This window comes from Pistacia vera, unplaced genomic scaffold (genome assembly GCF_008641045.1).
Source record: "Pistacia vera cultivar Batoury unplaced genomic scaffold, PisVer_v2 Contig99, whole genome shotgun sequence".
In the NCBI taxonomy this organism is placed as follows: Eukaryota; Viridiplantae; Streptophyta; class Magnoliopsida; order Sapindales; family Anacardiaceae; genus Pistacia; species Pistacia vera.
In genome coordinates this window covers 334,359-362,330 of record NW_022196878.1, presented here as the reverse complement: position 1 = coordinate 362,330, position 27,972 = coordinate 334,359, and the positions used below count along the sequence as shown (strand labels likewise).

The 27,972-nt window shown below is 35.1% G+C and overlaps 1 protein-coding gene and 2 pseudogenes across 1 annotated transcript; all 3 read left to right on the top strand.

Annotated features, from left to right (window-relative positions):
• The first annotated feature begins 22 nt into the window (after positions 1-22).
• On the top strand, positions 23-4,290 carry LOC116121516 (ABC transporter I family member 10-like). The gene is made up of 6 exons (XM_031407471.1): positions 23-206; positions 357-531; positions 1,721-1,807; positions 3,121-3,246; positions 3,327-3,449; positions 4,024-4,290. The coding sequence occupies exons 1-6, from the start codon at positions 133-135 to the stop codon at positions 4,231-4,233; spliced, it is 795 nt and encodes a 264-aa protein (XP_031263331.1). The 5' UTR covers positions 23-132; the 3' UTR covers positions 4,234-4,290.
• Positions 4,291-10,067: 5,777 nt separating this feature from the next.
• LOC116121493 lies at positions 10,068-14,112 on the top strand (annotated as a pseudogene).
• A 5,443-nt stretch (positions 14,113-19,555) lies between these two features.
• Positions 19,556-23,912, top strand: LOC116121492 (annotated as a pseudogene).
• The last annotated feature ends 4,060 nt before the right edge of the window (positions 23,913-27,972 follow it).

Below are 27,972 nucleotides of genomic sequence, written 5' to 3'. Positions count from 1 at the left end.
AAGTTATAATAGTTTTACTTTCCTCAAACAGTGATTAATTCAACCCAACCCAAAAAACGAATTGCACAAGCACAATTCTGAAACCCTGTGGGCAGAGAAAATGAGATATGATTGAGCTCAATTTCACAAACCATGAATCTCTGTTCTCTCCTTCCGGCCTTTACACCTCCGCTAGTACCTCCAATCCACGCCAACCTTCCTTCCAGGTCCAAACTTAACCATAATTTTTCAGCTAGGCATTTTCTCAAACACATTTATGCCAATTTTTTTCCGTCTTTTAATTTTTTTTGTGTTTCTCTTTGTAATTTTCTGTCTTTTGCTTCTATGTTTAAGCTTATTTATGTATGTTTGTGCAGGACTGATGTCACTGAGAAAGCTGAAGCCATTGAATGTGAAAATCTTAGCTACTCCATCACTACAAGGCAGCGCAAGTTGGTGCCAATTCTAAAGGACTGCTCGCTTTCTGTTCCTTCTGGGCAGTTGTGGATGCTTCTTGGGCCAAATGGGTGTGGGAAATCTACCCTTTTGAAGGTTCTTGCGTTTTCATTTTGCTTTCTTCATGTCGGTTTTTGTTAGTGTTTTGATTATTATTTACATGGGTCATACTAGGGATTTGCTAAGTAACCAACCTGATAATGTATTAGACTGATTTTTTTTTATTACGCGTAGCATGTGTTTGATTACATGTAACAATGTTTTAGTTATCATAACAATTTTTTTGTTTTTGTTTCAGTTACCATATATTTAACTACTTTATATGGCGTTCATGGAAACATTGTTATAGGAAATCATAATATTCTTATTTGTAATCAAAATATCGATCTGGTAATGTTATCAAGTCAGTATTGTAGTATGATGCGTCATACTACACATGAGTATGGTAACGTTATCGGGTCGATATTTTGATTAGAAGTAATGATGTTTTGGAAGCCTGTAACAATGGTTTGGTAGCCGTGATATAGAAGGTGGTTCCATATATTAGTAAATGGTAACTGAAAATTCGTTTATGAAACTAAAATATTTTTGAATGTAATAAAAAAGCATCGGTACTTGTAATTAAAACATTGTTTAGTTTTGTAACAAACTCGTGGCTCTAACCCACTCGAACAATTTTAAAAATAACAATATTTTTATTATGTGAATCAATGCTTGAGTAATCATAAACAATTTTTTTGGCTGTCATTCCTAAAAAAAATAAAATAATAAAAAATAAAAAATTCAGCTGTCATTTGTTTAAGTATTTTATATATTAACGTTTGTTGTGGATATAGTGTTATATGAAACTATAACACTCTCACTTTTAATCAAAATATTGACTGGATAATGTTATGGAACTAATATTGTAGTATGATGCATCATACCATCTCATCTTATGGATTTGATAATGTTATTGGGTTGATATTTTTGTTAGAAGTACTGATGTTTTGATCACAAGTAGCAATAGTTTGGTAACCATAGTCACATATATTAGCAAATAGTTAATGGAAAATCATTTATGATAACTGAAATATTGTTACATATTACCAAAAATATTATTTCATTTAACATATGTATCAGTCCGGTAATACCTGGCTAGTACTATAGGAGAACCCTGGTTATATCCAGTTAGATGATTACCATGTATGTTTGCAGTCATGGTTTGCTTTGATAAATTTTGGTGTTCTGGCATGCAACCTGAGAAATGAGTTATAACGATTGTACTGGGTTTTTGTGTATGCAGATCTTGGCTGGTCTTCTGAAACCAACTAATGGAACCGTGTATGTTAAGAGGCCTAAGAGTTTTGTTTTCCAAAATCCTGACCATCAGGTTTGTTTTTCATTTTCTATATTTCTTACTAGTTCAAAATTTCCTGTTTACTGTTTATTTAATGTGGTTTCATTTGATTGCATTTATGAAGAAATTATTTTTGTTGATAGTTTGGGAAACTTTGTGGACTAGTCATCAGATTAGTAGCAACACACCTATCAGTGTTAGCTTTTCCCCGAATGTATATATATCTGCTTCTTTCTACTGCATTTTTGTGTGCTTGATCATGACTTTTAAAAAAAAGCATACTTTGTCTGTTATCTTTATGACACCATATTTGCCCTTTTGCTTTCCACATGATAACTTATGAAGACTCAGTCAGCTAATCATTTCTTTAACTTTCTTCTTATTTCATTTGGCATGCAATATAAAGAGATGATAACAGGACTTGGAAATGTAAAAGCAGTAAAACAGAAGGAAGAGAAAAAAAAAAAAAATGAAGATAGATATGTTTGCACAGAACTTTTCATTCACATAAGCTGAGACAATATGACTAATACCTTCATTTTGCTGAGTTTGCACCATTTTGCTTCCTAGATACTCCTAATTGAATCAAATTGTTCTCTTGTGGTAACTTTTGGTTATCTATACTTTCCTCCATATTTCTCTTGTACAATTGCCTATATAGCCTGGACAATGAGATTAGTCTCTTGTCCCATAATCTACTAGCTAAGGAGGTGTTTTGCCATAGTTCAAGAAAATTGGAAACAAGTGGTGATATTGTATGATGGTTTTTCATTACTAAATCAAGTGAAAGGTTCATACTTTTCTGGTGAAGGTTGCTTTTGGTGGCAAGTAAATGGCATTCAGCTTTGGGAGATTTAGCCTTTGGTTCAATTGTCAACAGTGACCTCAATATAAATTGCTAAAGAATTGTTCATACTTATGTTCTCCGCCTTGGTGTTGAGGTTTTGAGTTGCTGCTGTTGCATTCTGGTAGAAAACCCTAGCCAGAGGTGGTCTTTGATAGTTGTCTTGTCAGCACATGAAGGGTAAGGAGTATTGGAGTGACTGAGAGAGAGTTGTAACACCATGTATTAAATGAATAAAGAAATAGGAATTTCCTTCTCCTTTATATTACTAATGGGTATGGTCCCTGTCGACGGCAGTTATGTTTTAAGACAAACTTGCTAGAATTCTATTATACTTATGCTTTTTTTTTTTTTTTTCAAATGATCAATTGAAAATTCATGCGTTAAAAAGATTGAGTGAAAGTTTATATAAGTTAATGACCATGTCTTTTATGTGTTTGTGCTTATATTTGAAATAACAAAAAATTGTGTGTGGGTTACATTCACATGTTTTATGTTTCAGGTTGTTATGCCTACTGTAGAAGCTGATGTGGCATTTGGCCTTGGTAAGTTCAATCTGACCCCTGACGAAGTCAGATCCAGGGTGTCAAAATCTTTGGAAGCCGTTGGCATGTCTAAGTATATGCAGGTAGGTTGTGCAAGTATTTAGGTTTAGGTGATTGGGGTATCTGCAGAAATTCTTAAATATATGTCTGTTGCATTTTTCAGAGACCAGTTCAAACTCTAAGTGGTGGCCAGAAACAGAGGGTTGCAATTGCTGGTGCTTTAGCTGAAGCATGTAAAGTGTTGTTACTGGATGAGCTCACAACCTTTTTGGACGAAAATGATCAGGTAATTTAAATGATCGTCATGAAATGGAGTATGCTTAGTATGTGTAATTGGGACGAAAAGGAATGTGATGATGGAAACTCTTTTATAGCTAAGAATTGTTAAAAGCACAATTTTCTTTTTGATTTTGGTGTCGATATTACTGTTTAACTGTGGCACCAGCTTTTGCACTTGCATAAATTCATTAATCGTAGAGCACTACTAACGAGAATTACAAATATTGACATAGCCTTAAGGAACTTGATATGAGATTCATCTACAATAATAAGATTAAGGAACTTGATATGAGATTCATCTACAATAATAAGATTAAATGCTGCAGCTTCACATTAATTTGCGAATTAATTCAACGCTCCGGAAAAATAATATACACTTAGACAAACCTCTTTAAGATCATTGATCTGCAGTTTAGCTTCAACATTAATCAATTTGGGTGATTATAATGGTGATGAATCATGTGCACAGTTTCTTGTATGTTGTTTGCTTATTTTTTCAACGCTACCTCTTAATAGTGGTTTGTTGACAATTTCAACATTTTCTCTGAACAAGATTGTTTTTCTCTCATTATTTATACCAGTTTGGGGTGATTAAAGCAGTCAAAAACTCCTTGGGTGATTCTGGAGATGTAACGGCCTTATGGGTGACACATCGATTAGAAGAACTTGAATATGCGGATGGGGCACTTTATATGGAAGATGGTAAGATTGTGATGCAAGGCGATGGATCAAGCATAATGAATTTCATCAAAAGGCAACAATCATCTTATATTGGCCAGATAAATTCTTGATCAGAACTCTCTCTCTCTCTCTTTTCTTTTTAAATTACTTATTTTTGTTTATGTATTCCCTCATTGTGTTCCCTTGTACAGTAGATAATCACACAAATGTATTCTCATTGAAAAAAAAGAAAAAAAAAAACGGTATGCAACTTCATTTGTGTAAGCCATATGATTCATATCTGGAGGTACTAGGTAAGCTTTTTAGTTAAGGATAATAAATCAGCTAGGGTTTAGAAGTTTTGGTTGGGTGGAAATCTTGGTCTGGCCTAGTTTTTCATGAAGAACAATTTCTCTAAGATTAGAATCCTCTTCTGATCTGAGCTCTCTTGAGCTTTTAAAAATCCAAAGTGTTTTATGTATGTATTTAAAAATCCAAAGTGTTTTATGTATGTATTTAAAAATCCAAAGTGTTTTATGTATTTATTTTCATTCACATGTGGTTATATCTCAAAAAAACACAAATCAAGAGAAGATTTTGGATGGAATCGGCTTATGACATTAGATCTACATACTAATGCACGACACAAGACAAGCATATTTCTTAACCTATTCAACAGCAGAGGTAAATTTTGATAGTATGCCTTGAGAAATCTTCAGTATTTTCAACTTTATTGAATTTTGGACACCCATTTTCCACTCTAGTTGGCCTTATATACGATTCATAAACTTAATTTGTAAGTTTAGTACTATTACAAATTTCAGAAACAAGCCTCTAATTTATTATGGCGATGCTTTATTTCATTTACCCTCTAAAATTGTTCGATATGAAATGCTTCCGCTGTTATTCAAAAGTATTATATATCAAGTGGTTCTAATACCTTTTACTAGCAACATTTTACATCAAGCGACCTCATTGGGGTGAATGAAATAAACCCGTCTTCAAGTGGTATAAGTATCTTTCAATAATAGCATATGTGCTTCATATTAAGTGATTTTGTTGGGATAAATAAATGAAATAAGCTCTTATGTTGATGTTATAGTGGAAATGGGACAACCAGGAAAGCAGGTGACAGAAGATGCTCTTAAACCTAAAATTGGTAACATAATATGAAAGATCCACTCTTGCCACCATTTTGGAAATTGCATTTTAAACCCAGATGTACATGATACATCCACTTTTGCTATTAAAAATGATTGTATAATATAAAGTATGGTCAACTAGATCCATTCAACTATTATAATGGAAATATATCTAACTTTTGAAATTGTGGGAGATTTTTTACTTTTATTTTTCTATGTTTTATGTGAAGGTGAAGTGTTATTCAAATGGGGTTGGTAAGCCACGAAAACAGTTTGGGACAAATCAACTTATTTCATTCTACTAAAGAAAATAGATTTTACTAGAAAAAATTATGTTCTTGTACATGCTTCCAAGTTTGTTTATAGTTGTAGCTGCCTACCCAATGCCCCAGAAACAGCGCAAAAGACTGTCAGACAGCACCAACAATGACAATGACAATTCCTTCATTGACGAAATTGGAAAAGGACATGGATTGGTCACATGTGACATGGTTTCAAATACAATTTTAGGTATAATGGATGTGTCATATACGCATATTTATTCACAGATGTATTTATTTGTTTTAAGAAAAAAGCTTCGAATAGATTAACCATATCGTGTCATCTATATATCATTAGGATCATGTCATGATTATATTATATGAAAAAAAAGAAAAAAAGTTTTACCTAATGAAATATATTATTATTGTTGATGCTTGATTTTGACACCAACTACATATGAGAAATGTTAAGCTGACTCAGAAGACACACGTGTATATGGAGATATTGGGTTGAATAAGAGATGAAGAACAATGTTTAAAGTGGTTCGGATGCTTAAACAAGTGAATCTTACGTCCACTGATATTGTATTAATATGTAAGAATAGGTCGCGTCTAGCGAGTTGATTTTTAGCTTTGAGAGTACAAGAGGGAGAGAGAGAGAGAATATGCTATTATAGAGTGAAATTAGCTAATTCCACGAACGGGAGAGGAACCCTCTTTTTATAGTAGGATGAATTGAGGTAATGATTACTGAATCTGTGAGTTGGTCAGATTGCACTGCAAATCCTTCTTTATGTCCCGTTGCTCACCTGTTCAAGTGATTTCCTCGCCTTGTGCAGGGATTGGACACGTGAAACATCTCCAGCCTTTCGCCAATCTGGCGCACACCCACTGCACTGACAGGAGCATGTCGCTCACGTCAGTATGCGATGTGACTGCGTCTGAATGGCTGCAGAACCTACATAAACTCTGACCGCCCATACTGACAAGACTCGATGTCAGCCCAATTTTTTCAGACATAATAATTATATATTTTCTCATCAACTAAGTTTTAAAGTGAGTACAAATTTATTAATTATAAATAATTATGTTTTGATGGTAAAACTTATGGTTTTCATTTTCTTGCTACGAAAAAACAAAACATCAACTATGTTTTATACAATTTCTTACAAACTTTCATATCTGTGATGTTTCATTTTCTAAGGTGTAATAATTCTACATATTATGTAACATCAACTATACAATCGTTTGAAAGTAGTGGGTTTTTTAACAGCATACTCTCATGTGTTTTGACTTTTTTTGTAGGGCACTGGCTAGCTTTGAAAATACGATTCCAACCTTCATGTGTTTGGCTTATTTGTAGTGAGCAGCGACTAGTTTTGAACATGCGATCCTAACCTCCCTTTTTTAAGGATACGACGCGCCTGTTTGCTTTACTTTTTTTCCCCAATCCTATTCCTATTCCACCAAAAATACATCTATTATCAAAATTCAATCTTATTTTATTCAACCTTTTAAAACTCTCATAGGTTCATTAATTTAATTAAATAGCCTTAACAAAAAAATTTATAAATTGACAAAAACACCTCCATCTACCCACATTTGTCAGTTTCAGCCATCTTCTGACGGTAGTAGTAGGAATCTGACAAATGTAGGTGTGTGAGGGTGTTTTTGTTAATTTATAAATTTTTTATTGTAAGGGGTGTTTAGCTAAATTAACAAACCTATGAGGTGTTTTTATTAATTTTTAAATCTTACTTTGTAATAACAACTCAATTCTAATTTTTAAAAAATACTACTTCAAAAATAAAACAAACACAGCCGGACATTTTTACTATTCATCTAATTTTATCAATTTAACATTGTCAACATTATTAAGAGGCTAATATATTTTTTTGGAAGTTAAATTGATGAAAAATTGTTGATAAATTTGAAAGTTGAATTGATAACATTTCTGAAATCAACGAGTGCTCACTATAAAAAAGGCCCAAATTCACAAGGTGTACGTTTTTTGCCAATTGGGTGGAGGCGTACGAACCTCAGCATCCATCTCTTCATCCTCTTCCCTCCCACCAACTAAGCTTCGGCCTCAACCCCAATGCTCAACCGTGCCCTGCAGTTATAGTCAAATGCGTGACCCTTTCAGTCTCGCATTAGGTGTATATCCCCTTATCTGTTACATCGTCCAGTGATACAACGATGTAACATAATTCGCTCCCATTCACCTCTAGTAGGGTGATGATGGACGAACGACTCGTTGCAATAAGAAAAAATCAATCAAATTTAAGCTTCATTTAAAAGCAATACTTATTCAAAAAATAATCCTTTAATCTTATCCAAGCCACTTGAATTTTCATTTCTATTTTGTCTAGTCCTAATGGGCACCTTCTGGGTGCCACTGCAACATCCTAGGAAATTGCAGGCTCATCCAAAGTCTCCTTCAGCCCCCACCCCCCTCCCTTCCTCCCCCCCCCCCCCCCCCCCCCCCCCCCCCCCCTAGCCAGGACGGAGACGACTCATACATCCAAGCCTATATTATAAGCAAAACAGTCCATATCAAAATTAAACACATATATACAAAATATAACAAAAAGCTATTAATATTTACCTGCATTACCCATGGGAAGCCAAACAAATTATAAGTGCTTGGTCCCTCCTTCCCAACATATTGGCGATGCTTTATCGGCATGTCTTTTCTGCATAGAAATCAATGGTTAGCTGAAATGATAACCTTCCCCACAGATAAGCTTAAAGAACTCCTGGTTGCTTGCAAACTGCACCCAATCCAGATTAATCGCTTTTGTGAGTCACAAGCCATTAGGTTGGAATGCAAGAACCATACTAGGCACATCCTAAACTTCTCCAAAGAGGATAGCCTCTCTCCCTAATCTATCCTCTATCACATGCATAATAGACGATTGCCGCCCTCGCCGGCCCCCCCCCCCCCCCCCCTCCCCAAAAAAAAAAAAACCTTTATAACAAAGGTTTTGACACGTACTCTTCTTATCTCTCTTCCTCTTCCGCTTCTGGAAATGCCCTACACTTAAACATGTCATCAAGGCAAATCCATCATCCCAAACTTGGCTTCCCATCCACCACGAACCACGTTTCATTCTTTTTTGCTTTTAACTGGGGCAGCAACATTAATGTGCTGCCTGCCCTAGAACGCCTTATTCCAATTCTCTTCTATGTCCACAAATTAACTGAAACAACTATCTTTGAATCGGTCCATACCCCTCTTTGTCCACCAAAATCTCATTTATTCTCATAACACTCGCCAACTCGACCTAATTGTTACCCTTGCAGGAACATATGGTATCCTATCGGTTACAACCTCCAACCCTAATCTTATAATTTATGCTTCAGCAACACTACACAATCAATATAAACTAAATATCAGCAAAAAAGAAACCAAAACAACCAATAGGCTGCAATTGGGGGGATATGGGCTTTGAGGGCATCGGGGATGGGTGTTTTTGGCTTGAAAGGATCGGGGAGCCAGGCAGGCCCTACAGAGCTGTTGTGGTAGGTTCGATGCTGGAGATGGCTAGGGATGGTAAGAGGGGGTGGAATAGGGGGGCTGGGGCTGTCCTGCATATTACAGGGCTGGCCACGGTACTGCACGTGGCTAGCCTTGCATAGGTAAGGCAGCCCTTAGCCCCTCTTTCTGCCCCCTCCTGCCATATCCAGCCCTCTACCCTCCCACAAACAACCTCCCTACACTTCCCAGCCTTCCCCTGTCCTCTGGAACCAAAAACAGCCACTCCCTCGATGCCTGCCAACTGCTGGACAAAATGCCACAACCACCCTAAAACCACACCAACTAAATGCCCCCAAATTGGCACCAACAAACAATTTTTTCATAAAATAGTAAGGAAAGTACTTTTTCTTCCTCCTCCTCATCGGAATTTATGTCAGCGTCCTTGTCTTCAGACCCATTTACAGAGCTTGTTGTCTGTTCTTCTGTCGCCGATATGTCCTCTGTTGTAAAGCAACTTCCTCATCGAAAGCTCCACCAGAACCTCTTCTTCTACAATCTTTGAACAATTGCCGACTATAGAATTTGAGGATGGGGTTGGGTTTTCCTCAGATTTGTTAATGTTAGTCATTGTTTGTTGTGTAACTAACAAGGAAAAGAAAATCCAAAGAGCAAAGATTTGTCGGAAAATGGGAACGAAAATCACAAGAGAGAAGTTAGTGTGTTTATCTACACTTATTTTGGGTTGAGTCCGCGCTTAATCGATTTGAAGGGGAGCGTGTTTTAATTTTCAAAATTTAAACAAATTTCCATTAATTGTACTACTACTCATATATGTTTAAATCTTTCCGGTCTAACCCTTTTTGCATGTTAAGTGATTCTTAACTGTGCCAGGTCAGTTTTTAAACTTAAAAAAAAAAATGCAAGTTAATTTGAAGGCTACTTCTCAATTGCAAACTTCAGAGTCACAATAAATTTCCTCTTTAATCAAGTTATAATAGTTTTACTTTCCTCAAACTGTGATTAATTCAACCCAACCCAAAAAACGATTGCACAAGCCCAATTCTGAAACCCTGTGGCAGAGAAAATGAGATATGATTGAGCTCAATTTCACAAACCATGAATCTCTGTTCTCTCCTTCCGGCCTTTACACCTCCGCTAGTACCTCCACTCCACGCCAACCTTCTTTCCAGTCCAAACTTAACCATAGTTTTTCACTAGCATTTTCTCAAACACATTTATGCCAATTTTTTTCCGTCTTTTAATTTTTTTTGTGTTTCTCTTGTAATTTTCTGTCTTTTGCTTCTATGTTTAGCTTATTTATGTATGTTTGTGCAGGAGTGATGTCACTGAGAAGCTGAAGCCATTGATGTGAAAATCTCAGCTACTCCATCACTACAAGCACGCAGTTGGTGCCAATTCTAAAGGACTGCTCGCTTTCTGTTCCTTCGGCATTTGTGATGCTTCTTGGGCCAATGGTGTGGAAATCTACCCTTTTGAAGGTTCTTGCGTTTTCATTTTGCTTTCTTCATGTCGGTTTTTGTTAGTGTTTTGATTATTATTTACATGGGTCATCTAGGGATTTGCTAAGTAACCAACCTGATAATGTATTAGACTGTTTTTTTTTTATTACGCGTAGCATGTGTTTGATTACTGTAACAATGTTTTAGTTATCAACATTTTTTTTTTTTTTCAGTTACCATATTTTAACTACTTTAGATGGCGGTTATGAAACATTGTTATAGGAAACCATAACATTCTTATTTGTATCAAATATCGTTCTGGTAATGTTATCAAGTCAGTATGTAGTTGTTGCGTCATACTACACATGAGTATGGTAACGTTATCGGGTCGATATTTTGATTAGAAGCAATGAGTTTTGGTAGCCTGTAACAATGGTTTGGTAGCTGTGATGAAGGTGGTTCCATATATTAGTAAATGGTAACTGAAAATTCGTTTATGATAACTAAAATATTTTTGAATGTAATAAAAACATCGGTATTTGTAATTAAAACATTGTTTAGTTTTGTAACAACTCGTGGCTCTAACCCACTCGACAATTTTAAAAATAACAAATTTTTATTATGTGAATCAATGCTGAGTAATCATAAACAATTTTTTTGGCTGTCATTCCTAAAAAATTAAATAATAAAAAATAAAAAATTCAGATGTCATTTATTTAAGTATTTTATAATTAACGTTTGTATGGATATAGTGTTTATACTATAACACTCTCACTTTTAATCAAATATGACTGGATAATGTTATGGAACTAATATTGTAGTATGATGCATCATACCATCTCATCTTATGGATTTGATAATGTTATTGGGTTGATATTTTTGTTAGAAGTACTGATGTTTTGATCACAAGTAGCAATAGTTTGGTAACCATAGTCACATATATTAGCAAATAGTTAATGGAAAATCATTTATGATAACTGAAATATTGTTACATATTACCAAAAATATTATTTCATTAACATATGTTCAGTCCGGTAATACCTGCTAGTACTATAGGAGAACCCTGGTTATATCCAGTTAGATGATTACCATGTAGTTTGCAGTCATGGTTTGCTTTGATAAGTTTTGGTGTTCTGGCATGCAACCTGAGAAATGAGTTATAACGATTGTACTGGGTTTTTGTGATGCAGATCTTGGCTGGTCTTCTGAAACCAACTAATGGAACCGGTATGTTAAGAGGCCTAAGAGTTTTGTTTTCCAAAATCCTGACCATCAGGTTTGTTTTTCATTTTCTATATTTCTTACTAGTTCAAAATTTCCTGTTTACTGTTTATTTAATGTGGTTTCGTTGATTGCATTTATGAAGATTATTTTGTTGATAGTTTGGGAAACTTTGTGTATTCATCAGATTAGTAGCAACACACTCTCAGTGTTACTTTTCCCCGAATGTATATATCTGCTTCTTTCTACTGCATTTTTGTGTGCTTGATCATGACTTTTAAAAAAAGCATACTTGTCTGTTATCTTTATGACACCATATTTGCCCTTTTGCTTTCCACATGATAACTTATGAAGACTCAGTCGACTAATCATTTCTTTAACTTTCTTCTTATTTCATTTGGCATGCAATATAAAGAGATGATAACAGGACTTGAAATGTAAAGAAGGAAGAGAAAAATAATGAAGATAGATATGTTTGCACAGAACTTTTCATTCACATAAGCTGAGACAATATGACTAATACCTTCATTTTGCTAGTTTGCACCATTTGCTTCCTAGTACTCCTATTGAATCAAATGGTTCTCTGTGGTAACTTTTGGTTATCTATACTTTCCTCCATATTTCTCTTGTACAATTGCCTATATAGCCTGGACAATGAGATTAGTCTCTTGTCCCATAATCACTAGCTAAGGAGGTGTTTTGCCATAGTTCAGAAAATTGGAAACAAGTGGTGATATTGTATGTTGGTTTTTCATTACAAATCAAGTGAAGTTCATACTTCTGGTGAAGGTTGCTTTTGGTGGCAAGTAAATGGCATTCAGCTTTGGGAGATTGGCCTTTGGTTCAATTGTCAACAGTGACCTCAATATAAATTGCTAAAGAATTGTTCATACTTATGTTCTCCCCTTGGTGTTGAGGTTTTGAGTTGCTGCTTTGCATTCTGGTAAAAACCCTAGCCAGTTGGTCTTGATAGTTGTCTTGTCAGCACATGAAGGGAAGAGTATTGGAGTGACTGAGAGAGAGTTGTAACACCATGTATTAAATGAATAAAGAAATAGGAATTTCCTTACTCCTTTATATTACTAATGGGTATGGTCCCTGTCGACGGCAGTTATGTTTTAAGACAAACTGCTAGAATCTATTATACTTATGCTTTTTTTTTTTTTTTTCAAATGATCAATTGAAAATTCATGGTTAAAACGATTGAGTGAAAGTTATATAAAGTTATGACCTGTCTTTTATGTGTTCGTGCTTATATTTGAAATCAAAAATTGTGTGTGGGTATTTCAGTTGTTATGCCTACTGTAGAAGCTGATGTGGCATTTGGCCTTGGTAAGTTCAATCTGACCCCTGACGAAGTCAGATCCAGGTGTGTCAAATCTTTGGAGCCGTTGGCATGTCTAAGTATATGCAGGTAGTTGTGCAAGTATTAGGTTTAGGTGATTGGGGGTATCTGCAAAATTCTTAATATAGTCTGTTGCATTTTTCAGAGACCAGTTCAAACTCTAAGTGGTGGCCAGAAACGAGGGTTCAATTGCTGGTGCTTTAGCTGAAGCATGTAAAGTGTTGTTACTGGTGAGCTCACAACCTTTTTGGACGAATGATCAGGTAATTTAAATGATCGTCATGAAATGGAGTATGCTTAGTATGTGTAATTGGGACGAAAAGGAATGTGATGATGGAAACTCTTTTATAGCTAAGAATTGTTAAAAGCACAATTTTCTTTTTGATTTTGGTGTCGATATTACTGTTTAACTGTGGCACCAGCTTTTGCACTTGCATAAATTCATTATCGTAGAACACTACTAAGAGAATTACAATATTGACATAGCCTAAGGACTTGATAGAGATTCATCTAATATAAGATTAAGAACTTGATAGAGATCATATACATAATAAGATTAAGGAACTTGATATGAGATTCATCTACAATAATAAGATTAAGGAACTTGATATGAGATTCATCTACAATAATAAGATTAATGCTGCAGCTTCACATTATTTGCGAATTAATTCAACGCTCCGGAAAAATAATATACACTTAGACAAACCTCTTAAGATCATTGATCTGCAGTTTAGCTTCAACTAATCAATTTGGGTGATTATAATGGTGATGAATCATGTGCACAGTTTCTTGTATGTTGTTTGCTTATTTTTTCAACGCTACCTCTTAATAGTGGTTTGTTGACAATTTCAACATTTTCTCTGAACAAGATTGTTTTTCTCTCTCATTATTTATACCAGTTTGGGGTGATTAAAGCAGTCAAAAACTCCTTGGGTGATTCTGGAGATGTAACGGCCTTAGGTGACACATCGTTAGAAGAACTTGAATATGCGGATGGGGCACTTTATATGAAATGGTAAGATTGTGATCAAGGCGATGGATCAAGCATAATGAATTTCATCAAAGCAACAATCATCTTATATTGGCCAGATAAATTCTTGATCAGAACTCTCTCTCTCTCTTCTTTCTTTTTAAATTACTTATTTTTGTTTATGTATTCCTCATTGTGTTCCCTTGTACAGTAGATAATCACACAAATGTATTCTCATTGAAAAAAAAAAAAAAAAAAACGGTATGCAACTTCATTGTGTAAGCCATATGATTCATATCTGGAGGTACTAGTAAGCTTTTAGTTAAGGATAATAATCAGCTAGGGTTTAGAAGTTTTGGTTGGGTGAAATCTTGGTCGGGCCTAGTTTTTCATGAAGACATTTCTCTAAGATTAAATCCTCTTCTGATCTGGCTCTCTTGAGCTTTTAAAAATCCAAAGTGTTTTTATATGTATTTAAAAATCCAAAGTGTTTTATATGTATTTAAAAATCCAAAGTGTTTTATGTATTTATTTTTCATCAATGTGGTTATATCTCAAAAAACACAAATCAAGAGAAGATTTTGGATGGATCGGCTTATGACATTAGATCTACATACTAATGCACGACACAACAAGCATATTTCTTAACCTATTCAACAGCAGAGGTAAATTTTGATAGTATGCCTTGAGAAATCTTCAGTTATTTCAACTTTATTGAATTTTGGACACCCATTTTCCACTCTAGTTGGCCTTATATACGATTCATAAACTTAATTTGTAAGTTTATTACTATACAAATTTCAAACAAGCCTCTAATTTATTATGGCGATGCTTTATTTCATTTACCCTCTAAAATTGTTCGATATGAAATGCTTCCGCTGTTATTCAAAAGTATGTTTCTCCTCAATTTGACAACCTAATTGTATTAACACATATTAACTCCATATTTTCTCCTCAATTTGACAACCTAATTGCATCAACACATATTAATTTCATATTTTCTCCTCAATTTGACAACCTATTTGCATCAACACATATTAATTCCATTTAACAAAGATTACTATATAAACTCAAAGTCAAAAAAGGAAAGAAATACTAAATTGCTCTTTTATAAATATGAAATGTCTCAATTAGATGAAAATACAACATTCATCTCTTTTATAGTAAGAGATAATTAAACTAAGAAAGTGTATTTCTAATTAAAGTCAAAGTAAAAAGGAAAACAAATCATTATAAACAAGAAATAAATGTCCTAAAGCAACCCAAAATAACAACAGCCTCATCAGCCTCTATCCTCCCTCTTCATCATTGTCTTCAGCCACTTTCCCATCCTTCAAAATTATCAAGCACCCCTTCAACATCAGTAGCAGCAGCAACAACCTCTTCATCTTCTTCTACAACACCCCCTTTAACATTATCCAGCCTTAGCCTTGACAACAAAGCATACATAACATTAGTTTAATGCACCACAACCCAATTATCAATAGCCTAATGCCTAACAACATTAATTGATCCAATTCAAGACAACCCAATTATCCATATAAGAAATGCAATTCACATAAAATACAAAACTCTAAGTCCAACTTCCATACCTATTGATGACAACATCAACAATGACTTGGATTGGGTTTTGGTCAGTCAAAAGGTTGATAATTTCCATGGTGTGCTTCACAATCCTAACAACATCTAAGAAATAACATCTTAGTCTCACAAACAAAATTCACCAAATTAATGTCATAAAGAAAAGACAATCCCCAAACACAAGTCTCAATTCAATGAGCAAACAAAGATTAAAAAAACACCACATCAGTGCTTGCAACTCCCTGCAAAACTCAGCAACTCAATGGCATCTTTTGCAAGTTTTAATTTTTGGCCACATCAGAGTGTTAAAGCTTCACCCATGCATTAAAACCTCAATCAAACATTTCGTGACAAAAAATAAGTATAAAAAGAAAGTATGAATGGCAAGAAATAAACCACCTACCACCTCAGCACAGTCCATAGCAATTAGGGGATCCATCTCTCCGTAAAAGCACTCAACCGCCAAGCGCTCCCGAAAGTTGCTTATGCTATCGTCATTCAAGTTGTCCATTGGGGTGTTTGTCATGTCAAACTCAAGAAGTTCCCCACAATTAGCACTACAATATCCAGAAGACATTACTATTAGAATTAGATTATAGAACAATTGCAATATGTGAGTTTTATAGACAATTTACCTTATGTCATTAATCGGGATAGGAACACGCTTGTGTGGCCACTTTAACATCAGTAATGAATCACCCAAGTGCTCAAATAGGCCGCTGTCTCGCAACAGTCATAGGAATAACTGACATAGCGGCTACATCTCCGTCTTTAGCTCCATCTCCTGACAAATAGTCGAGTTGCAATCAAGGATCCTCAACAAGCCCTCATTGAGTTGCCATACGACGGTTAGCCAGTGCATTATCTTGATGTTCATAATGCAGTACACCATTTTCGCGTTAGCCCAACTATTGCCATATTTAGGCCTTTCCCCTCGTGTGTACTGTATTATCCTCTCATCAAATCGATACTCAGTCAGGATACCATCAAACTCTTCTACGGCCATTCTTTTCCACTTGCCTCCCCTTGTTGCACCTCCATTCTTGGCCTTCCTCATTAACATCTCATAGATGCTCACTAAGCTTTGGCCAAATGAGACATCCATGATTTGGTGCTTTGTCGCACCCTCATCAGTGTCAATGCCTCATCGATGTGCTGCATCAAATCAAAACAACATGATAAGGGTCTTGCCAAACACAACATATCTATTTTTTGCACATAGATCACTTAAGTGATCACATAAATACCTCATGGGAAACATAAGAAAAAATAAGAAAAAATACGGGAAAATAACTCACAGAGTCATTGAGTCAGCTACCCATTGTCAACGTCTTTTCAAACCACTCCCGGGGGATAATCCCCGGTCTTGCACTTCTCAGAACCATCACTTTCTTTCTCATTGTAATAGGTATAGAATAGTTTTTTCCTTTCCTCATCTATTGGCCTATACAAATCAACCTTTTAATCCTCTGATTTCATTTCCTCACTACCTTCGCCTTCCTCATTCTCCTCCTCCTCTGCTTCTCCACTTTCACAGACCTCCTCTTTTTCTTTCTTCGTCCTCCTCTTCTTTTCATACTTTATTTCCATGAAAAGAGATTTTACATGCTTACTCTTTCGACTCTCTCTTTTTTGTTGAGGTTGCACTTCAACCGCTTTCAAAACTCCATCAATTTTCTCCTCCACCCTTTTCATCCATTCTTCCATCTTCTCAAACTTCTCATAAACGCAGTTCTAAAGCTATCAAATATACTGTTTATGGGGTAAACCACCTCATTCTCTCGACGCTTCGGCAAATTGGCACTTGCTGTACTGGTTTGCCAATTGGGTGGAGGCGTACGAACCTCAGCATCCATCTCTTCATCCTCTTCCCTCCCACCAACTATAGCTTCGGCCTCAACCACATGCTCAACCAGTGGCCCTGCAGTTATAGTCAAATGCGTGACCCTTTCTAGGTCTCGCATTAGGTGGTATATCCCCTTATCTGTTACATCGTCCAGTGATACAAACGATGTAACATAATTCGCTCCCAATTCACCTCTAGTAGGGGTGATGAATGGACGAACGACTCGTTGCAATAAGAAAAAAAATCAATCAAATTTAAGCTTCATTTAAAAGCAAATACTTATTCAAAAGAATAATCCTTTAATCTTATCCAAGCCACTTGAATTTTCATTTCTATTTTGTCATAGTCCTAATGGGCACACTTCTTGGTGTGCCACTGCAACATCCTAGGAAATTGCAGTGGCTCATCCAAAGTCTCCTTCAGCCCCCTCACCCCCCTCCCTTCCTCCCCCCCCCCCCCCCCCCCCCTAGCCAGGACGGAGACGACCTCATACATCCAAGCCTATATTATAAGCAAAACAGTCCATATCAAAATTAAAACACATATAATACAAAAAATATAACAAAAAGCTATTAATATTTACCTGCATTACCCATGGGAAGCCAAACAAATTATAAGTGCTTGGTCTCTCCTTCCCAACATATTGGCGATGCTTTATCGGCATGTCTTTTCTGCATAGGGAATCAATGGTTAGCTGAAATGATAACCTTCCCCACAGATAAGCATTAAAGAACTCCTGGTTGCTTGCAAACTGCACCCAATCCAGATTAATCGCTTTTGTTGAGTCACAAGCCATTAGGTTGGAATGCAAGAACCATACTAGGCACATCCTAAACTTCTCCAAAGAGGTATAGCCTTCTTCCTCCTATCTATCCTCTAAATCACATCCAATAGACATTGCCGGCCCTCGCGGCCCCCCCCCCCCCCCCCCCCCCAAAAAAAAAAAAACCTTTATAACAAAGGTTTTGACTACCGTACTCTCTTTATTCTCTCTTCCTCTTCCGCTTCTGGAAATGCCCTACATCTTAAACATGTCAAGGCAAATTCCATCATCCCAACAAGTGGCTTCCCATCCACCACGAACCACGTTTCATTCTTTTTTGCTTTAACTGTGCAAGCAACATATATGTGCTGCCTGCCCTAGAACGCCTTATTCCAATTCTCTTCTATGTCCACAAATTAACTGAAACAACTATCTTGAATCGGTCCATACCCTCTTTGTCCACCTAAAATCTCATTTATTCTCATAAACACTCGCCAACTCGACCTAATTGTTACCCTTGCAGGAACATATGGTATCCTATCGGTTACAACCTCCAACCCATAATCTTTATAATTTGCTTCGCAACACTACACAATCAATATAACTAAATATCAGCAAAAAAAGAAACCAAAACAACCAATAGGCTCAAATTGGGGGGGATATGGGCTTTGAGGCATCGGGGGGTGGTGTTTTGGCTTTGAAAGGATCGGGGAAGCCAAGGCAGGCCCTACAGAGCTGTTGTGGTAGGTTCGATTGCTGAGATGGCTAGGGATGGTAAGAGGGGGTGGAATAGGGGGCTGGGGGCTGTCCTGCATATTACAGGGCTGGCCACAGGTAGCTGCACGTGGCTAGCCTTGCAATTGTAAGGCAGCCCTTAGCCCCTCTATTCTGCCCCCTCCTGCCATATCCAGCCCTCTAACCTCCCACAAAACCTCCCTACAACTCTCCATGCCTTCCCCTGTCCTCTGAACCCAAAAACAGCCACTCCCTCGATGCCTCCAACTGCTGACAAAATGCCAAAACCACCCTAATAACAACACCAACTAAATGCCCCCCAAATTGGCACCACAAACAATTTTTTCATAAAATAGTAAGGAAAGTACTTGTTCTTCCTCCTCCCATCGGAATTTTATGTCAGCGTCCTTGTCTTCAGACCCATTTACAGAGCTTGTTGTCTGTTCTTCTGTCGCCGATATGTCCTCTGTTGGTAAAGCAACTTCACTCATCGAAAGCTCCCACAGAACCTCTTCTTCTACAATCTTTGAACAATTCCGGACATAGAATTTGAGGAGTGGGGTTGGGTTTTCCTCAGATTTGTTAATGTTAGTCATGTTGTTTGTGTAACACAAGGAAAAGAAAATCCAAAGAGCAGATTTGTCGGAAAATGGGAACGAAAATCACAAGAGAGAAGTTAGGTGTTTTATCTATCACTTATTTTGGGTTGAGTCCGTCGCTTAATCGATTTTGAAGGGGCGTGTTTTAATTTTCAAATTTAACAAATTTCCATTAATTGTACTACTACTATAGTTTAAATCTTTCCGTCTACACCTTTTTGCATGTTAGTGATTCTTAACTGTGCCAGGTCAGTTTTTCAAACTAAAAAAAAAAATGCAAAGTAATTTGAAGGCTACTTTCTCAATTGCAAACTTCGAGGTCACAATAAAATTTCTCTCTTTAATCAGTTATAATAGTTTTACTTTCCTCAAACTGTGATTAATTCAACCCAACCCAAAAAACGAATTGCACAAGCCCAATTCTGAAACCCTGTGGGCAAGAAAATGAATATGATTGGCTCAATTTCACAAACCATGAATCTCTGTTCTCTCCTTCCGCCTTTACACCTCCGCTAGTACACCACCCACGCCAACCTCTTTCCAGGTCCAAACTTAACCATAGTTTTTCAGCTAGGCATTTTCTCAAAACACTTTATGCCATTTTTTTTTTTCCGTCTTTTTTTTTTTGTGTTTCTCTTGTAATTTTCTGTCTTTTGCTTCTAGTGTTTAAGCTTATTTATGTATGTTTGGGCAGAGTGATGTCACTGAGAAAGCTGAAGCCATTGAGTGAAAATCTCAGCTACTCCATCACTACAGCAGCGCAAGTTGGTGCCAATTCTAAAGGACTGCTCGCTTTCTGTTCCTTCTGGGCAGTTGTGGATGCTTCTTGGGCCAAATGGGTGTGAAAATCTACCCTTTTGAAGGTTCTTGCGTTTTCATTTTGCTTTCTTCATGTCGGTTTTTGTTAGTGTTTTGATTATTATTTACATGGGTCTACTAGGGATTTGCTAAGTAACCAACCTGATAATGTATTAGACTGATTTTTTTTATTACGCGTAGCATGTGTTTGATTACATGTAACAATGTTTTAGTTATCTAACAATTTTTTTTTTTTTCAGTTACCAATATTTAACTACTTTAGATGGCGTTTATGGAAACATTGTTATAGGAAACCATAACATTCTTATTTGTAATCAAAATATCGATCTGGTAATGTTATCAAGTCAGTATTGTAGTATGCGTCATACTACACATGAGTATGGTACGTTATCGGGTCGATATTTTGATTAGAAGCAATGATGTTTTGGTAGCCTGTAACAATGGTTTGGTAGCTGTGATATAGAAGGTGGTTCCATATATTAGTAAATGGTAACTGAAAATTCGTTTATGATAACTAAAAATTTTTGAATGTAATAAAAAACATCGGTATTTGTAATTAAACATTGTTAGTTTTTTAACAAACTCGTGGCTCTAACCCACTCGAACAATTTTAAAAATAACAATATTTTTATTATGTGAATCAATGCTTGAGTAATCATAAACAATTTTTTTGGCTGTCATTCCTAAAAAAATTAAATAATAAAAAATAAAATTCAGATGTTCATTTATTTAAGTATTTATATAAACGTTTGTTATGTATAGTGTATATGAACTATAACACTCTCACTTTTAATCAAAATATTGACTGGATAAGTTATGGACTAAATTGTAGTATGATGCATCATACATCTCATCTTATGGATTTGTAATGTTATTGGTTTTGATATTTTTGTTAGAAGTACTGATGTTTTGATCACAAGTAGCAATAGTTTGGTAACCATAGTCACATATATTAGCAAATAGTTAATGGAAAATCATTTATGATCTGAAATATTGTTACATATTACCAAAAATTTATTTCATTAACATATGTATCAGTCCGGTAATACCTGGCTAGTACTTGGGAGACCCTGGTTATATCCGTTAGATGATACCATGTAGTTTGCAGTCATGGTTTGCTTTGATAAGTTTTGGTGTTCTGGCATGCAACCTGAGAAATGTTTAAACATTGTACTGGTTTTTGTGTATGCAGATCTTGGCTGGTCTTCTGAAACCAACTAATGGAACCGTGTATGTAGAGGCCTAAGAGTTTGTTTTCCAAAATCCTGACCATCAGTTTGTTTTTCATTTTCTATATTTCTTACTAGTTCAAAATTTCCTGTTTACTGTTTATTAATGTGGTTTCGTTTGATTGCATTTATGAAGAAAATTATTTGTTGATAGTTGGGAACTTTGTGGACAGTCATCAGATTAGTAGCAACACACCTTCAGTGTTAGCTTTTCCCCGAATGTATATATATCTGCTTCTTTCTACTGCATTTTTGTGTGCTTGATCATGACTTTTAAAAAAAACATACTTTGTCTTTTATCTTTATGACACCATATTTGCCCTTTTGCTTTCACCAAAACTTATGACTCAGCTCCTAATCATTTCTTTAACTTTCTTCTTATTTCATTTGGCATGCAATATAAAGATAAATACAGACTTGAAAATGTAAAAGAAGGAAGAGAAAAATAATGAAGATAGATAGTTTGCACAGAACTTTTCATTCACATAAGCTGAGACAATAGGACTAATACCTTCATTTGCTGAGTTTGCACCATTTTGCTTCCTAGATACTCCTAATTGAATCAAATTGTTCTTCTGTGGTAACTTTTGGTTATCTATACTTTCCTCCAATTTCTCTTGTACAATTGCCTATAGCCTGGACAATGAGATTAGTCTCTTGTCCCATAATCTATGACTAAGGAGTGTTTTGCCATAGTTCAAGAAATTGGAAACAAGTGGTGATATTGTATGTTGGTTTTTCATTACTAAATCAGTGAAAGGTTCATACTTTCTGGTGAAGTGTGCTTTTGGTGGCAAGTAAATGGCATTCAGCTTTGGGAGATTGGCCTTTGGTTCATTGTCAACAGTGACCTCAATATAATTCTAAAGAATTGTTCAACTTATGTTCTCCGCCTTGGTGTTGAGGTTTTGAGTTGCTGCCGTTGCATTCTGTAGAAAACCCTAGCCAGAGTTGGCTTTGATAGTTGTCTTGTCAGCACATGAAGGGTAAGGAGTATTGGAGTGACTGAGAGAGAGTTGTAACACCAGTATTAAATGATAAAGAAATAGGAATTTCCTTACTCCTTTATATTACTAATGGGTATGGTCCCTGTCGACGGCAGTTATGTTTTAAGACAAACTTCTAGAATTCTATTATACTTATGCTTTTTTTTTTTTTTTTTTCAAATGATCAATTGAAAATTCATGCTGTAAAACGATTGAGTGAAAGTTTATATAAGTTAATGACCATTCTTTTATGTGTTCGTGCTTATATTTAAATCAAAAAATTGTGTGTGGGTATTTCAGGTTGTTATGCCTACTGTAGAAGCTGATGTGGCATTTGGCCTGGTAAGTTCAATCTGACCCCGGACGAAGTCAGATCCAGGGTGTCAAAATCTTTGGAAGCCGTTGGCATGTCTAGTATATGCAGGGGGGTTGTGCAAGTATTTAGGTTTAGGTGATTGGGGTATCTGCCAGAAATTCTTAAATATATGTCTGTTGCATTTTTCAGAGACCAGTTCAAACTCTAAGTGGTGGCCAGAAACAGAGGGTTGCAATTGCTGGTGCTTTAGCTGAAGCATGTAAGTGTTGTTACTGGATGAGCTCACAACCTTTTTGGACGAAAATGATCAGGTAATTTAAATGATCGTCATGAAATGGAGTATGCTTAGTATGTGTAATTGGGACGAAAAGGAATGTGAGAGGAAACTCTTTTATAGCTAAGAATTGTTAAAAGCACAATTTTCTTTTTGATTTTGTGTCATATTACTGTTTACTGTGGCACCAGCTTTTGCACTTGCTAAATTCATTAATCGTAGAACACTACTACGAGAATACAAATATTGACATAGCCTTAAGGAACTTGATATGAGATTCATCTACAATAATAAGATTAAGGAACATATAGATTCATATACAATAAAGATTAAGGAACTTGATATGATTATCTACAATAATAAGATTAAGGAACTTGATATGAATTCATCTACAATAATAAGATTAAATGCTGCAGCTTCACATATTTGCGAATTAATTCAACGCTCCGGAAAAATAATATACACTTAGACAAACCTCTTTAAGATCATTGATCTGCAGTTTAGCTTCAACATTAATCATTTGGTGATTATAATGGGGATGATCATGTGCACAGTTTCTTGTATGTTGTTTGCTTATTTTTTCAACGCTACCTCTAATAGTGGTTTGTGACAATTTCAACATTTTCTCTAACAAGATTGTTTTTCTCTCATTATTTATACCATTTGGGTGATTAAAGCAGTCAAAAACTCCTTGGGTGATTCTGGAGATGTAACGGCCTTATGGGTGACACTCGATTAGAAGAACTTGAATATGCGGATGGGGCACTTTATATGGAAGATTAAGATTGTGATGCAAGCGATGGATCAAGCATAATGAATTTCATCAAAAGGCAACAATCATCTTATATTGGCCAATAAATTCTTGATCAGAACTCTCTCTCTCCTCTCTTTTCTTTTTAAATTACTTATTTTTGTTTATGTATTCCCTCATTGTGTTCCCTTGTACATGATAATCACACAAAGTATTCTCATTAAAAAAAAGAAAAAAAAAAAAGGTATGCAACTTCATTTGTGTAAGCCATATGATTCATATCTGGAGGTACTAGGTAAGCTTTTTAGTTAAGGATAATAAATCCTAGGGTTTAGAAGTTTTGGTTGGGTGGATCTTGGTCTGGCCTAGTTTTTCATGAAGAACATTTCTCTAAGATTAGAATCCTCTTCTGTTCTGAGCTCTCTTGAGCTTTTAAAAACCAAAGTGTTTTATGTATGTATTTAAAATCCAAAGTGTTTTATGTATGTATTAAAAATCCAGTGTTTATGTATTTATTTTCATTCACATGTGGTTATATCTCAAAAAACACACATCAGAGAAATTTTGGATGGAATCGGCTTATGACATTAGATCTACATACTAATGCACGACACAGACAGCTATTTCTTAACCTATTCAACAGCAGAGGTAAATTTTGATAGTTGCCTTGAGAATCTTCAGTATTTTCAACTTTATTGAATTTTGACACCCATTTTCCACTCTAGTTGGCCTTATATACGATTCATAAACTTAATTTGTAATTGTTAACTATTACAAATTTCAGAAACAAGCCTCTAATTTATTATGGCGATGCTTTATTCATTTACCCCTAAAATGTTCGATATGAAATGCTTCCGCTGTTATTCAAAAGTATATATATCAAGTGGTTCTAATACCTTTTACTAGCAACATTTTACATCAAGCGACCTTGGGGTGAATGAATAAACCTCTTCAAGTGGTATAAGTATCTTTCAATAATAGCATATGTGCTTCATATTAAGTGATTTGTTGGGATAAATAAATGAAATAAGCTCTTATGTTGATGTTATAGTGGAATGGGACAACCAGGAAAGCAGGTGACAGAGATGCTCTTAAACCTAAAATTGGTAACATAATATGAAAGATCCACTCTTGCCACCATTTTGGAAATTGCATTTTAACACCAATGTACATGATACATCCACTTTTGCTATTAAAAAGATTGTTAATATAAGTATGGTCAACTAGATCCATTCAACTATATAATGGAAATATATCTACTTTGAAATTGTGGGAGATTTTTTACTTTTATTTTTCTATGTTTTATGTGAAGGTGAAGTGTTTTCAAATGGGGTTGGTAGCCACGAAAACAGTTTGGGACAAATCAACTATTTCATTCTACTAAGAAAATAGATTTTACTAGAAAAATTATTTTCTTGTACATGCTTCCAGTTTGTTTATAGTTGTAGCTGCCTACCCAATGCCCCAGAAACAGCCGCAAAACTGTCACCAGCACCAACAATGACAATGACAATTCCTTCATTGACGATTGAAAAGGACATGGATTGGTCACATGTGACATGTTTTCAAATACATTTTAGGTATAATGGATGTGCATTACGCATATTTATTCACAGATGTATTTATTTGTTTAAGAAAAAAGCTTCGATAGATTAACCATTCGTGTCATCTATATATCATTAGGATCATGTCTGATTATATTATATGAAAAAAAAGAAAAAAGTTTTCCCTAATGAATATATTATTATTGTTGATGCTTGATTTTGACACCAACTACATATGAGAAATGTTAAGCTGACTCAGAAGACACCGTGTATATGGAGATATTGGGTTGAATAAGAGATGAGAACATTGTTTAAAGTGGTTCGGTGCTTAAACAAGTGAATCTTACGTCCACTGATATTGTATTAAATGTAGAATAGGTCGCGTCTAGCGAGTTGATTTTTAGCTTTGAGAGTACAAGAGGGAGAGAGAGAGAGAATTGCTATTAGAGTGAAATTAGCTAATTCCACGAACGGGAGAGGAACCCTCTTTTATATAGTATGAATTGAGGTAATGATTACTGAATCTGTGAGTTGGTCAGATTGCACTGCAAATCCTTCTTTATGTCCCGTTGCTCACCTGTTCAAGTGATTTCCTCGCCTGTGCGGGATTGGAACCGTGAAACATCTCAGCCTTTCGCCAATCTGGCGCACACCACTGCACTGACAAGCTGTCGCTCACGTCATGTATGAGTACTGCGTCTGAATGGCTGCAGAACCTACATAAACTCTGACCGCCCATACTGACAAGACTCGATGTCAGCCCAATTTTTTCAGACATAATAATTATTATTTCTCATCAACTAAGTTTTAAAGTGAGTACAATTTATTAATTATAAATAATTATGTTTTGATGGTAAAACTTATGGTTTTCATTTTCTTGCTACGAAAAACAAAACATCACTATGTTTTATACAATTTCTTACAAACTTTCATTCTGTGATGTTTCATTTTCTAAGGTGTAATAATTCTACATATTATGTAACATCAACTATACAATCGTTTGAAAGTAGTGGGTTTTTTAACAGCATACTCTCATGTGTTTGACTTTTTTGTAGGGCACTGGCTAGCTTTGAAAATCAGATTCCAACCTTCATGTGTTTGGCTTATTTGTAGTGAGCAGCGACTAGTTTTGAACATGCGATCCTAACCTCCCTTTTTTAAGGATACGACGCGCCTGTTTGCTTTACTTTTTTTCCCCAATCCTATTCATCTTCCACCAAAATACTCTATATCAAAATTCAATCTTATTTATATTCAACCTTTAAAAACTCTCATAGGTTCATTAATTTATAAATGCCTTAACAAAAATTTATAAATTGACAAAACACCTCCATCTACCCACATTTGTCAGTTTCAGCCATCTTCTGACGGTAGTAGTAGGAATCGACAAATGTAGGTGTGTGAGGGTGTTTTTGTTAATTTATAAATTTTTTATTGTAAGGGGTGTTTAGCTAATAACAACCTATGAGTGTTTTTATTATTTTTAAATCTTACTTTGTAATAACAACTCAATTCTATTTTTAAAAAATACTCTTCAAAAAACAAACACAGACGGACATTTTACTATTCATCTAATTTTATCAATTTAACATTGTCAACATTATTAAGAGGCTATATATTTTTTGGAAGTTAATTGATGAAAAATTGTTGATAATTTGAAGTTGAATTGTAACATTTCGAAATCAACGAGTGCTCACTAAAAAGGCCCAAATTCACAAGGGTTAATTTCTATCTCGAAACTAACAAGTGCTCACTACAAAAAAGGCCAAACACACCCTTAAAAATAGTGAAAAAAAAATATAGTATTATGAATCGGTCCATAATATTTAAAATTTATTTGCATAAATACTAATCACATGTATTTAATAATTTCTAACTATATCTTTTTACGTCAAGGTTATTCCATTAAATTTAATCACAATCTTGAGGGTCACACAACATTTTGTTGAATGTATCAAGTCAATTATAAATCTACTTAAATATATAAATTTTGATCAGTCAATTATTAAATCTACTTAAATATATAATCTTAAATTTAGAAAACAAGTAAACCACAAATCATTGGAACACCTAATTCTTTTCCCTCCCCCTTGAATCAAACATTATGTGAAGAATAGTTCAAAGATAAGTTGTTTGACTTTGAAATGTGAACAAGTCAACTTTTGGGGGACACCGGACCACAATGTGACAAAATCAAATCCGTGTCCTTGCTGTTACTCTACATCTTATAAATAATTTTTCATAGAATATTATTGACCAAGGACAAGATAGAAATTACAGAAATAATAATAATTTAAAGAATTTTGAAGGAAATTACTCAATTCAAGCTAAAAATGCAAATCTTTCCTCCTTTTTTTTTTTTATTTGAAGAGAAAAAGAAATGTTATATAGGTCAAATTTTGCCTGATTTTCAAAGAAATATATACTAAATCTTTGAAATTAGAAGAGGTAAATGAGAAATTTCATGACTAAATTAAATAATTAAATTGAAAGAATAATAAATATTAAAACTTTGGAGCCAACAAATCATGCTTGGAAGGGCAGTTAT